Source organism: Chiloscyllium plagiosum, unplaced genomic scaffold (assembly GCF_037043375.1).
Source record: "Chiloscyllium plagiosum isolate Xiang-an unplaced genomic scaffold, Cpla_swu_hap1 HiC_scaffold_3, whole genome shotgun sequence".
Taxonomy (NCBI): Eukaryota; Metazoa; Chordata; class Chondrichthyes; order Orectolobiformes; family Hemiscylliidae; genus Chiloscyllium; species Chiloscyllium plagiosum.
The window spans coordinates 86,306,325-86,320,691 of NW_028270141.1; the positions used below are offsets into that span (position 1 = coordinate 86,306,325).

Here is a 14,367-nt window from a genome sequence, read left to right on the forward strand (position 1 = left end):
TGTGACCCGCTGAGATTTAACCAATGATGGTTTATTACAAAATGTTTTCTCAGTCTGGCCTCCAGCAACTCCTGCTGATCCTCCCTCTGCATTTTTCTAGTCACCGAATGTGAAATAATCAGACCTCATAAATATGCATTAGTGGTCTCCCAAAGTATTGCCGGATTACTAGCCATACCTGAATTAATATTCCAAAACGTCCTGAATTCCCTTGTAAAATATTCAATAAATTTACTTCCCCTAACAAAAATGAATCCCTGCACCAGTGACCTGCATTTGCTCCACTGCCCCTGGCTTTAATATCAGAGTATACCGGTGCATGACCCGAAACAGCTATATTCTCTACTTTACATGTAAATATTCTGTCCAGACCATCAGATGGCATAAAAAACATATCAATTCTCGTAGGACATTTGTGTGGGTTGGAATAGACCGTGAAATCTCGTCCATTAGGGTGGAGATACCTTCACACATCCACTAATCCCAACTCATCACACATGTCCACCAACTGTTTAGACTGCGTGGGTGTACCTGCAAGGCGCTTTGGCACCCTGTCAATCTCTGGATCTATCAGGCAATTGAAATCTCCTCCAATAATCATAAAACAAACTCCAAAATTCATTAATTTAGCCACTGCATCAATTACAAATTTAAGAGGGTGCGCTGGGGCACAATATACATTCAGAACACCATAGGTCTTCTCCATAAACTTTCCGTGATCATCCTTAATCTGCTCCATTACTTGGAAGGGGAAGTTCCTTCTTATCAGTATAGCTATCCCTCTACTCTTAGAACTGAAGGATGAGAAAAACACCTTGTTGTAAACCCCCTGCTGTAGTTGCAAATGTTCCTTGTCAGTTAGGTGCATCTCTTGCATCAGGGCAATATCCACCCTTTCCTTCCTGAGGCACAACAAAACCTTCTTTCTTTTAACAGGGAATGACTCGCTTTGATATTCCAGGTGCACCAGCTGAACAAATCATGAGCCATGGTCATCTAGGACAGCCTGTGGTTTCCCAGGAGGAAGGAACTTATCTGAGGCATGACCAGTTACAAAGATACTAACTCTATAATATCTAAGAACTATTCCTATAGAAACAACTACGTATAATAAAATAAACACTGCATTTAACTGAAACAAATATCCAAATAATCCCCCATTCGCTCGGGATCTTTCCCCCGCCCGTTGGGGGCACCCTTCCCAATCCCTATTACCATGTTAACTCCGTCTAGCTGAGGCCATGCCCTTGCCCCAGTCAATTCACAAATAATAAAGACCTGTCATTTATATTCTAAAACAGTGGATACCCATTCCACCACCCCCACACGTCTTAGTCACCCCAAATGCAAAATCAAAGAGACAACATTAAAAAAATCCTAGATATTACCCAGCCGACTGATATATAAAATAGTTCTAATTAGCAAATTTACAACAAAACCATGTACAACCAATAATCACAAAAAAAAGGGAGAGAGAGGGAGAGGGGGAAAGGGAAATAGAAAGGGGGGTAATTAAAAAAAAATCCCAAACCAATGTTCGCAATAATGCCCCCTCCCCTCCCAACTCAGGTCCTTCATTTCAGAGATTTTACAAAGTCCTTCACCTTTCAGTGGAGTCAAAGTTATATACCATTCCCCCATGGGTGAGACGCAAGATGGCCAGGTACCTCATGGAGTATTGGATGTTTAAGTTCCTTAATTCTTTTTTAACATCATTAGATGTTCTCCTCCTCTTCACCAGGGCTCCTGAAAATCTTGAAAAACATTATCTTTGAACCTTTATACATTAAAACTTGTGAATTCTTTCCCATTCTTCTTCCTGCTTCCACTTTTAACGGTTTTTCTTTATAATACAGGAGCTGCACTAGAACCACATGGGGGCAGTGTTCCAGCCCGGACCTGTGTGTTGTGATCTGGTAGGCCTGCTCCACACCTACCAGGCCCGACTCCAACTCTAGCTGCAGAAACCTTGGGAGCCAGCTCTGCAGGAAGCCAGCGAGATCCTCGCCTTCTTCACGTTCCTGGAGGCCTACGATCCGTAAGTTTTTTTCTTCTATTTTTATTCTCTAGATTATCGACTTGATCCTGAAGGACCCGAACCTGGTCCTCCAGCGTTTGGGTCCTACCTCCCGAGACCTCCGCCAGGGTCTCCGCTGCAGTGGCCCTTTCCTCCAGTCTTTGTTCCAGGAGCTGCACTTTCTGCGCATGCTTCTTTAGCATGGCAGAAAGTGGCTTTACTGTTGCTTGAATCCACTCTTGGAATTCAGCAAACTCCAAGAGTAAGTCCTGCTGTATCCAAAGGGGCTATCTCGGGATACTGAGTACTAGCTGCAGGCACCCCCGATGCAGTAGGGGAGTGGCCTGTTTGCTGTCCTCCTTTAGGCCCCTTTCCTTTACCGGTCTTCATCCTGGCCTGAAGGTGTCTCAGGTGATTTCAGCAGCTTAAAATCATCAGGCAGTTTAAATTAATACTTTTTTCTCCTTGGGGTGGTTAAACAAAAGGAGGGGGGGTTGGGGGGAGGTAAAGGTCCACTTTGCCCAGGGGTATGGCAGAAAGCCCAGCACAGCAGTCCACTCAGTCTGCCGCCATCTTGGATCCACCTCACAGTAGACATGTTAAACTTATAAGATAAATTACTATTGCAAGACACAGATTTAAAATGGATGCTTTTAATTGTCGATTCCCCTATACTTTATCACTAGATTCTAACCCGGCTCTCCTCATTCACATAAAATTTATTCTGTACACAGTCTTCCAGAGTCAGATGGTCATAGATTCGGGATAGATTCCCAAGACTAGAGCGTATAAGCTCACAGTGCAACCTTTTGTGTCCACCTTCAAAATTTTATTCAAAGAATGAGGGAGTCCTACCTGTGACTTCAATACATCCTTCAACGAACACTAAAAATAGATTATCGGACCATTTTTCTCACTGGTATTTGTAGGACTTTGTTCAGCAAAAAACAAAATTGGTTGCGTGTGACTAAATTTCAAAACATGTATCTTTCTGACTATAAAATGGCTAATAGTGCTTAAAAGGTAATAAAAGGCAATAAGTACAAATGCCTACTTACTTCATTTCTCACCCTATTCTGCCTTCTCTTTTGTTTTTAAAACCAATTCCTTCCTTCCCCCAGATTCTATTCTTGCTATAAGGTCTCCTTTGTCATCCTGACAGCCCTTAAATTTCTTGATAACAGAGACATGAAAAGGGACACACATGAATCAGTTAATTCAGTAAATCCTGGGAAGGAAGTCTGACCTAGTGAAGACAGCTCAATCATTTCAAATAGTTAAAATGAGATTACAGCCCAGAAAAACATTCAAATGAACCTACAAATAGCAATCAAAAGAACTGCGGATGATGGAAATCAGAAACAAAAACAGAAATTGCTGGAACATCTCAGCAGGTCTGAAAACGTCTTTGGAGAGAAATCAGAGTTAATGTTTCAGGTCCAGTGACTCTTCTTCAGAACCGGGTCACTGGACCGCAACATTAACTCTGCTTTCTCTCCACAGACGCCGTCACACCTGTTGAGATTTTCCAGCAATTTTTGGTTTTGTTGCTGCAAATAGGAAATGTGTGGGATACTTTTTTCTTGGTTTGTGAAGTCGATTAATAAGTGATATTACTACTCTGCATCTTCATGTGCCACATATAATATAAAGCATTTTAATAGTACGCGTGTTTCCTCTATTTCTTAAAAAAAACTAAATCCATGTCATGTGCAGATGAAAGCAAAATTTAAATATGGGATATCAGAACATAAAGGTTTCCACTGTTACACAGCTTCAAGTTGTGCTATTACATTAGATAGTGCACAGCATTAACAGATTCAATGAAAGATGTTCAAATTATCCAAAACAAAATCTGCATCATTGTACGAAGAAGAGCATCTAAGGCCAATCTGACTGCAGTCCTGGAGAAGTTACAAAAACAAAAAGGCATAATGCTGTTATATACAGCCTTATAGCTTCAAATATGGTCAACAAATTGAACAACTAAAAGAAACAACATATCTAGAGATCTCTGCAAATACCTGAAGTTTTTGAAATTCATCCCGTTCTCTTTTTGTTTCAAAAGCCTTTCTTTGTAGTTCCTCATCCTCCTGTAACTTTTGGGCTAATTGACGATCAGCCAGGACACATTCTATAGATAGACCAGTAGAAGAGCAAAGTTAAAATACAAGTTTTAATTACATATCCAAAAATACCTAAGTAGCCCAAAGCTTTCTGATTTAACTTCTGGCCTTATGATAGGCTTATATGCTTGGCTTTCCTGCAGTGTCCATATCCTAAAGAGGCATTTAAAAAGAAGTACTTAAAAATAATTCGATTTTGCAACTATATATTGGTAATTATATAGTTTCTGTAAAACATAGGACACACTGTTTTACGAGAACATTATGCACTATGTTTTATATCAAGTAATTCAAAATGCTTTTTCTTATCCCACATACAATCAGTATAATTGAAAATTTCTATCTTGATAAACTGTTTCTAGAAACATACTGCTTCTTGCAAAATAAGAAATGCATCATAAGAAATGAAACTTGCAAGACATTTAAAATTTGGAAATTCCTTTTTCCAAAAACAGAGCAGAAATGTCTCTAATCAGATCAGTTAAACCTATCAACATTTTTAACATAAACGGGGATGAGGTAGTCATAAAATAAAAATTGAAGTCAGCTGGTTTTATGGTGGATAGAATTATTTGAAATTCATTACTGCAATATCTGACACTTCTTGAATAACTGGGGAGGAGGACAGAGGCACAGCCAAGGATGCAGAGTTTATAACATATGGTTTTCATCTTCTTGATGCTTCATTGAAGGAAATAATGACTGATCCATACTTGAAATGTTAGGTCTTTGAGATCACAAATGCAGCTGTGGGATCAGGAAATGGCAAACTGGGTTCACCAGCAACTTTGTGAAAACTGACCCATTCCCAACATTAAAATTAACAGGAAATAATGTCAAAATTAAATCTGTGAGGAATTCTGAAGGTAATGTGCTGGCTGTAGGCCAAGGAGATAACAACCTAGCAAGGTCAACATCCTACTTTATCAAGTGTTACAGAGGTCAAGGAGCAATAATTCACTCAGTTGGTCAAGGTAACAAAAATAAACCACTTATAATTTTTTGCAGAATGGCTTTGATGCTTACAACTGGCCAAAAGGTGGACTGAAAAAAGAACAAGAATTGTGTACACACAGAGCATCAACACAATGATGCACGCAAAGATGTTATATAAAAAGGATACTAAAAAGTGCACTAATTTCATTTTTAACAATTCAATTTATTAAATGGACAGTAACGATGATGACCAAGAACAGGAAGCTATTTAGAACTTCAGTGAGATTGATATCTAGTGAGAGTAGTTCAATCAGCATGCTGTGGGGCAGGGCCTTCCTCATCATTGTTAATTGGTCAATTAGGGACCTCAATTGTCCCACAACTGAGCAGACTAACAACTCGACCACTGGTAAAATCATAAAAGAAGCATGTAGGGAGAAGGCAAATGCCTTCCTCCAACTTGAAGGCATCTCTCATCAACATCCCCCTCAAGCCTTCTGTACCCACAACTGCAGCTATGAAATTCAAGTCTTATGAATGATTAGGAATGACAGCACTAAAGACACATCAAGAGAGAAGCTGAGCAGGTCAACAATAATGGAGTTGGTAATATGAGTGCAGGGCTATGATTTTCTTTCCCCCAAGAGTGGATAGCAAAGGTACTGAGCTGGCAGGAGTCAGTGGCAACAAGAACCTTCTTCAGTGATTGATAGTGCAGATGCCACAGGAGAGGACAAGATCAAGGAGGATGATTCTAATAGCAAGTAGGAGAGTTTGTTTGGAGTAAGTTTGAGAAGGACAGGAGAAAAGACTTGATCTTTTATTGCTCAAGGGTCTCAAATTTCATGACAGATCAAGGTCAGACGTTCAAATTTGAATCTGATACAACTTCCACATTATTAACTCTTCAGTCCTTAACACATTATCTAACTATGATTAGAATCTAGATACTACCCATGCATGATTAACTGGCCCAACTCGTTTTGACAACTCGGTCTTCTGTGTGTTCTAAACTCAGAGTCACCTCTTTGCTATGGCTGGTCTCGATTTGGTTGCTGTTATTATCTCTGATGTGCTTTCTTTTGTATGTTTTCACTCAGTATTCCACAAGACCTTCATCGTTGGAGTTCATTTATCAGAAGTCATGTAAACAGGAGACATCTGTATTTCATGGTTCCTCTTAACAGAATTATTTTGTCCCTTTTTCACAACCAAAGCCATATGCTGAGTCAGCAGTTTGGTTTTACTACTTCTTTCCACAGCAAGCTGATCTGTCAGTATAAAGTTAGCATAATTTCCCATCAAACTTCACCTGTTAGGCACATTTACCTACAAGAGCAAAAAGTTAAAAATGTAAGTATGGAAAAATATCAATGTAGATGAGGTTGAAGCATTTGTTGCGATTTTCAAGTAGAAGTCCCCAATGGATGATTTATTTCAGCCTTCTCAGGAGGTTCTCAGCATTTCAATTGTCAGTCTTCAGATCATTCAATTCACTCTGTCAATGGCATGAAATGTTTGGAGGCACCGGATACTGAAATATTTTCAAGGCTGTAACAATATTTGGCAATAGTACTGAAGATACGTGGTGCAAAATTTGTTGTGCTCCCTCGCCAAGCTGTTCCAGAACAGCTACGACATGGGTATCTTACCAACAATGTGGAAAATTGTTCAGGTGTGTCCTATGCATGAGATCAACAATTCAAACCTGGCCAAATATCATCCCATCAATTTATTCTCGGCTATCAGTAAAGTGCTTGCCTGAGATAATCAAGCAGAATATACTTAGCATTAATCTGTGTAGTGACACTCCATTTGGGTTGCACCATGGCCACTCAGCTCAACCACATCACAGAGTTGGTTCAAAACTGGACAAAATGGATGAATTCAAAACACAAGATGCACATCTGCTCTTGACATCAAGGGCCACATATGACAAAGTTTAACATTAACCCTAACAAAACTGCAATCAGTGGAAATTGGGGCAGAGGTGATGGGTGATCATATTTCCACTGGTAAGACACATATACAGAACAAAGGAGATGATTGTTGGAGCTCACTCATCTCCTCAAGGTAAGAAAAAGAAGGCATATCTAACATTTAGGAAAATGAAGGCACAGCCCTTAAAAAATACAAAGATAGCAGGAAATAATTCAAACAAGAAATTAGGAGTGCTAAATGGGGTCATGAAATGGCTTTGGCAAACAGGATTAAGGAGAATTCCTGAGGCATTTTATGCCTATATAAGGAGTTATAGCGTAACCAGGGAAAGGGGTAGGTCCACTCAAGGATAAAGGAGTGAATTTATGCATGGAGCTGGAAAGAGTGAGGATCTTAACAAATACTTTGCTTCAGTATTCACAAAGGAGAAGGACAGGGTGGATGGTGAGACTCGAGACAGGTTTGTTGATATTCTGGGGCATGTCTATATTGAAATAAAAGGTGTGAATGTTTTGAAAGCATTAAGGCAGACAAGTCCCGGGGTCTGACAGGATCTCAGAACAAGGAGGGAAGAAATTGCTCAGGTCTTGTACAAAATCTTTGTATCCTCTTTAATCACAGGAGAGGCCACAGAGGGCTGGAGAATAGCCAACACTGCTTGTTTGTTTAAGAAGGGCAACAGGGATAATCTAGGAAATTACAGAGCAGTGAGCCTTACATCAGTGGTAGGGAAATTATTGGAAAAGATTCTTAAGGATATAATTTAATCACCTTTGGAAAAATATGGACTTATTAACGCTGGGCAGCATGGCTTTGTGCAGGAAGGTCGGGTCTCCCAAACTTGATTGAGTTTTTTTAAGGAAGTGATGATATTGATGACGGCTGGGTGTTGTCTCTATGGATTTTAGCAAGGCCGCTCATAGTAGGCTGATTAAAAAAAGGTGAACTCACATGGAATCCATGGTGAACTAGTAAGATGGATACAGACGACATGCAGCAGCGGTGGAAAGTGTTTTTCAGATTAGAGATCTCTGACCAGTAGTGTTCTGTAGAGTCTGAACTGGGATGCCCGTTATTTGTAATTTTGAGGAGAATGTAGGTGGCCTAAATAGTAAGCTTTCAAATGATAGAAAGATAGGAGGAGCTGTGGATTGTGAAGAGGATTGCCAGGGGATCCAGCAGTGATAAAAGATAGCTGGACACTTGGGTAAAGAAATAGCAGATGGAATTTAATCTGGACAAATGTGAGGTGATGCATTTTTAGAGATCTAATACAGGAGACAGAAACCACAATAGCATCAACACACAGACTGATCTTGGCGTACAGGTCCACAGTTCCGTGAAAGTGGTAACACAAGTGGAAAAGTTGGTCAAGGCATATGGCATGCTTGCCTTCATTAATCAAGGCGTGGAGTATTAAAAATCGGCAAGTAATGTTGCAGCTGTATAGAACTTCAGTTAGGCCACATTTGGAATATCATGTACTGTCTGGTTGCCATAGTACCAGAAGGATGTGGAGTCTTTAGCGAGGGTACAGAAATAGTTTACTAAGGTGTGCCTGGTTTGGAAAGTATTAGCTATGAGAGACTGGACAAACTTGGTTTGTTTTCACTTGAACAAAGAGTGAGGGGTGCCCTGACAGAAGTTTACAAAATTTTAAGAGGCATGGATAGAATAGACAGTCAGTCTTTTTCCTCAGATAGAAATGCCAATTACTAAAGGACGTGGGTTTAAGGTAAGGGGGGAAAGGAGTATAGGAGATGAGAGAGGCATTTTTTTTATATAAAAAAAAAGGTGAGTGCCTGAAACACTGCCAGAGGTGGTGATGTGATAGTTACATGAGGAATGTTTATAAGACAGATAACTCCCCACATACGTTCGAGACACCACCCACGCCCTCCACCTCCTCCAAGACTTCCGTTTCCCCGGCCCCCAACGCCTCATCTTCACCATGGATATCCAATCCCTCTACACCTCCATCCGCCATGACCAGGGCCTCCAAGCCCTCCATTTTTTCCTCTCCAGACGTTCCCAACAGTACCCCTCCACCGACACTCTCATTCGTTTGGCCGAACTGGTCCTCACCCTTAACAATTTCTCCTTTGAATCCTCCCACTTCCTCCAGACCAAAGGGGTAGCCATGGGCACACGTATGGGCCCCAGCTATGCCTGTCTCTTTGTTGGCTATGTAGAGCAGTTGATCTTCCGTAATTACCCCGGCACCACTCCCCACCTCTTCCTCCGCTACATTGATGACTGCATTGGCGCCACCTCGTGCTCCCGCGAGGAGGTTGAGCAATTCATCAACTTCACCAACACATTCCACCCTGACCTTAAATTTATCTGGACCATCTCTGACACCTCCCTCCCCTTCCTGGACCTCTCCATCTCCATCAGTGACGACCGACTTGACACTGACATCTTCTACAAACCCACTGACTCCCACAGCTACCTGGATTACACCTCTTCCCACCCTACCTCTTGCAAAAATGCCATCCCGTATTCCTAATTCCTCCGCCTCCGCCGTATCTGCTCCCAGGAGGAGCGGTTCCACCATAGAACACACCAGATGGCCTCCTTCTTTAGAGACCGCAATTTCCCTTCCCACGTGGTTAAAGATGCCCTCCATCGCATCTCATCCACATCCCGCACCTCCGCCCTCAGACCCAACCCCTCCAACCGCAACAAGGACAGAACGCCCCTGGTGCTCACCTTCCACCCTACCAACCTTCGCATAAACCAAATCATCCGCCGACATTTCCGCCACCTCCAAACAGACCCCACCACCAGGGATATATTTCCCTCCCCACCCCTCTCCGCCTTCCGCAAAGACCGTTCCCTCCGTGACTACCTGGTCAGGTCCACGCCCCCCTACGACCCACCCTCCCATCCTGGCACTTTCCCCTGCCACCGCAGGAACTGTAAAACCTGCGCCCACACCTCCTCCCTCACCTCTATCCAAGGCCCCAAAGGAGCTTTCCACATCCATCAAAGTTTTACCTGCACATCCACTAATATCATCTATTGTATCCGTTGCTCCCGATGCGGTCTCCTCTACATTGGGGAGACTGGGCGCCTCCTAGCAGAGCGCTTTAGGGAACATCTCCAAGACACCCGCACCAATCAACCAAATCGCCCAGTGGCTCAACATTTCAACTCCCCCTCCCACTCTGCCAAGGATATGGAAGTGCTGGGCCTCCTCCACCGCCGCTCCCTCACCACCAGACGCCTGGAGGAAGAACGCCTCATCTTCCGCCTCGGAACACTTCAACCCCAGGGCATCAATGTGGATTTCAACAGTTTCCTCATTTCCCCTTCCCCCACCTCATCCTAGCTTCTAACCTCCCGCAACTCGATCCCCTGACCTGTCCGGACTTGTCCGACCTGCCCAGCTCCTTTTCCACCTATCCACTCCACCCTCTCCTCCCTGACCTATCACCTTCATCTCCTTCCCCACTGACCTATTGTACTCTATGCCACTCTCTCCCCACCCCCACCCTCCTCTAGCTTATCTCTCCACGCTTCAGGCTCTCTGCCTTTATTCCTGATGAAGGGCTTTTGCCCGAAACGTCGATTTTGCCTGTCCTCGGATGCTGCCTGAATTGCTCTCCTCTTCCAGCACCACTGATCCAGAATCTGGTTTCCAGCATCTGCAGTCATTGTTTTTACCTCAAGGAACAGAGGGATACAGGCAACGAAAAGGCAAAGGGTTTTTAGTTTCAAGAGGAATCATGTGCGAGCATAGTCTTAGTGGGCCAAAGAGCTTGGTCCTATGTTGTTCTGCTTTTTGTTCTATCTAATGTCCACAATCAAACCATTTTCAGCTGGTTCATCGATGACTTCCCATCATCATAAAAGGCCAGAAGCAGAGCTGTTTGCTGACGATTACAGAGGAATGTTGATTATCGGAAGGACACGGGTGGGGAGTATTTCATTTGGTTAGTCGAATGCCAGAAAACAGTTGAGCCAAGCATCGGCACCTTGCGATCTTGTTCAGATAACCCGAAATTCAGAAAATTGAATGCCGGATAGGTGAGGTTCCTTTTGCATTTAATATTAAGCACCATTTACACCTATTCAGATTCTGAAGCAATCCATGGCTAAAAAGCAGAAAACTTGGATGATGTTCCGACTTAGGTTAACAAGTGGCAAATAACATTCATATCACACAAGTGCCAAGCATTGATCAACACCCAACAAGAAAAAAATCCATCCATCATCCCTTAACATTGAAGAACACTAGCATTTCTGAATCACCCATAATCAAAATCTGAGAGGTTACCAATAACTATAAACTGAATCAACTAATACTGTGGCTACACAGCAGGTCAGAGGCAAGGAACATTGTAACAAATAACACCTCCCAAGAGGCCAAAACCTTGTCCACTATATGCTTGGTATGTGTCAGGAGTGTGATGGAAAATTCAACACTTGCCAAGTGAAGCTCCATCACTCAAGAAGCTCTACATTATCAAAGGCAAAGCAACCTGCATTATTGGCACCACATCCATAAACAATCTCTTCCTCCACCATTGATTCACAATGGCAGCACTGTGCATCATCTACAAGATGCATTGCAGTAATTCACCAAGGCTCCTTAAATATCCACAACTAGTACCATCTAGAAGGACAGGGTAGTAGATACATGGGAACACCATGACCTGCAAGTTCCCCTCCAAGCCAGTCACTATCCTGATTTGAAAATATATCGCCACTTCTTCCATTTTGCTAGGTCAAAATTATGGCATGCTTCCCCAACAGCATTGTGGATGACCGGTTGCCATGGACTGCAGTGATTCAAGAAGGCTGCTCACTACCACCTCCTTGTGGGTGGTTAGGGATGGGCAACAAATGGTAGTCCAGCCAAAGAAGCCCACATCCCCTGAATGAATGAAAAATCAAAAAAATACTTGACCCAGTGGATAGGTGAAGCACTCAGCATGGGATTTGGAAAGTAAGACGATACAAGGTAAGGGCTGTTTAACAGAAGGAAGACACCTACAAAATTTGAGAATAGCAGAGGAAAGAGTCTAAGGCACAACCTTCAATAAGTATGGCGCAATCAGCTTGGCAATCTGGACCGGATAACTGATGAAATGTACAGGATTCAAAACACAAAAATAAATTGCATTACTCTGTCTCAGAAGAGTACACATGAAATAAAAAACTCCAAAGCCTAGAAATTTGGAAAAAAGCAAATATACAATGTCATAGTATTATTACAATAACACGTGACATAGTTCATAAAAAAAACTGCAAAGAGTTTGTCATAACAGCTTTTCACAATCGGATTGAGAAAGTAACAACACATTACCTTCAGCTCTGCTCTCAGCTAAATGTAACTCAACATGTTCCTGAAGTATTTGCCAACTTGAAAACACCAGTTTGCACATGAGACATGGATAGAGCCGTTGCTTTTCACAACCTAATAAACACAAGATAAAAAATAACTTAGCCAAACGTATAAAAGAGTACTTGGTAAAAAAAAACTTCTTTTTTAAAAAAATTAAGAATTGATTATTTTGTGATTCACTATAATGAGCACCCCTAACCCGTTGCTTTTTCAAATGAAGGAATAAATGTATAAAGAGCCAAAGTTCAGTTTAATGGTGCACACTTCGACAGAGCACTCAACTCAGCAATTTTTTAAAAGGTGTGAATCTTTGATTTTGCAAGAGTAGACCGAGAGGCGGAAGACCACCAAGATCTAGAGGTATTAATCAGGTGAGCAGATAGGTCTTTTGTTTGATGAAGTTTCCCAAATTTTCTCAAAATGAGGGCAGTAGTTTAGGAGTTGAGATATAGTACTATATTAAAAGTATAGCTTAATTCAACTACTTAATGTAACTACAGATAATCATTGGGTAATACTACAGACTTAAAAACAAGGTAGTTAAATACAAAGATGAAAGTGCAGGTAATGTAGTATACAGTGATGTGATCAGGATGATCCACAGTAGCTACATCTTCAGTACCAGGAGCTCTTTGGTTCAGCATGATGAGCTAGGGTGAAGCTTGAAGCACTCTAACACATCAAGGAGGGGAATAGTTACCTGGGCATCTTATTCCAAAGGGCAGTCACATCCTAGTTAAGTACCGCAGATTTGGCCTGTGAGAGGGTCAGGAAAACGTGTCTGAACAGAAGGCTGGTTTGAGAATGCAGAACATAGTACTGGAGGAGCCTAAGACTTCAGTTTTCCCTAGATTTAATAAGACTAAATTTCTATTTATCTAATATTCCATGATATACAAATAGTCTGACAATTTGGTGATCAATAGAGGGATAAAAGGATGTGTGCATTATCAGTGTACATGTGTGACATTAAAATTATCTGTAAACATATCAAAGGGCAGTAAGTAGATGAGAAATAGGAAATTCCAAGGTTAGAGCTTTGTGAAAGCCAGAGGTCACTGTGCTGAATGAGAAGACACACCATTGATGGCAACTCTCACTACTAACAGCGATACTTCAGTTACAGTTTGATAAAAATGGAATCAGGTAAGTCAATACAACTCAACTGGACTTTGGTGGAGAGGTGTGCTATGATCAACTGTGGTGCAGGCTGCAGACAGGGTGAGAAGGACGAAGATGAATATTTACCTTTGTCACAATCTCTGTGTGACATTTGCAACTTTGATCTGTTGTTTCAATAATATAGCACAAGGGAGAGACAGCAGTCAAAGTGTTTAGAAAAGGACAACAGATTAGAAGTGTGGTCTAGTTTGAAAGGCTGGAGTGACTAGATATTGGTTTTAATATTAGAAGGCTGATGGCATTGGATTTAAGAAGGAGCAGTACCTGAAGAGAAAGAACTGTGAACAGTATCAGCTAACACAGGAGCCAGAAAAGAAAGCAGAGTGGTTAGTAGTTTCATGGATATTGGACACAGGGAGTAAGAGCTCCAAGTGAAGCTAAGACAATTACATGAGTATAAGTCCATAATGGAAGTCCACAATTTATTTGAAAATTGGTGACATTTATTTTGCCTCCCCCCACCCCTACCCCAAGTGTTCTGATACACTGCTGGAAACATTTCTATTTTAGTTTTAATCTTGCATGGAATGCGGGTGTCACTGACAAGACCAACATTTGCTATACAATCCTAATTGCCTGTTGGGTGAGAAGCTTCCTGCATATTTCAGGCAGCAATTAAGAATGAACCAAATTCCTGTGTGTTTGGGTTCACATGAAGGCCACACCAGATAAGGACAACAGATTTTATTCCTTAAAAAGGATCTTTGTGAAGCAAATGGGATTCTTTAAACAACTGATAACAGTTGTCATTTTTACCATTGAGATTAGCCTTCAATTTAAAATTTACTAATTGAATTTACATTCTCTCTGTT

At 41.7% G+C, this 14,367-nt stretch overlaps 1 protein-coding gene across 5 annotated transcripts in view; it reads right to left on the reverse strand.

The window, feature by feature from the left end:
- zup1 (zinc finger containing ubiquitin peptidase 1) overlaps positions 1 to 14,367 on the reverse strand; it is a 53,501-nt gene that overhangs the window by 35,787 nt on the left and 3,347 nt on the right. For all 5 annotated transcript variants that reach the window (XM_043685027.2, XM_043685023.2, XM_043685016.2 and 2 more), the window contains 2 exons: positions 12,335 to 12,445; positions 4,042 to 4,151 (listed from right to left, as the gene is read on the reverse strand). In XM_043685027.2, the coding sequence (XP_043540962.1) occupies positions 4,042 to 4,151; positions 12,335 to 12,445 (221 nt within the window). The remainder of the gene's footprint in view (positions 1 to 4,041; positions 4,152 to 12,334; positions 12,446 to 14,367) is intronic.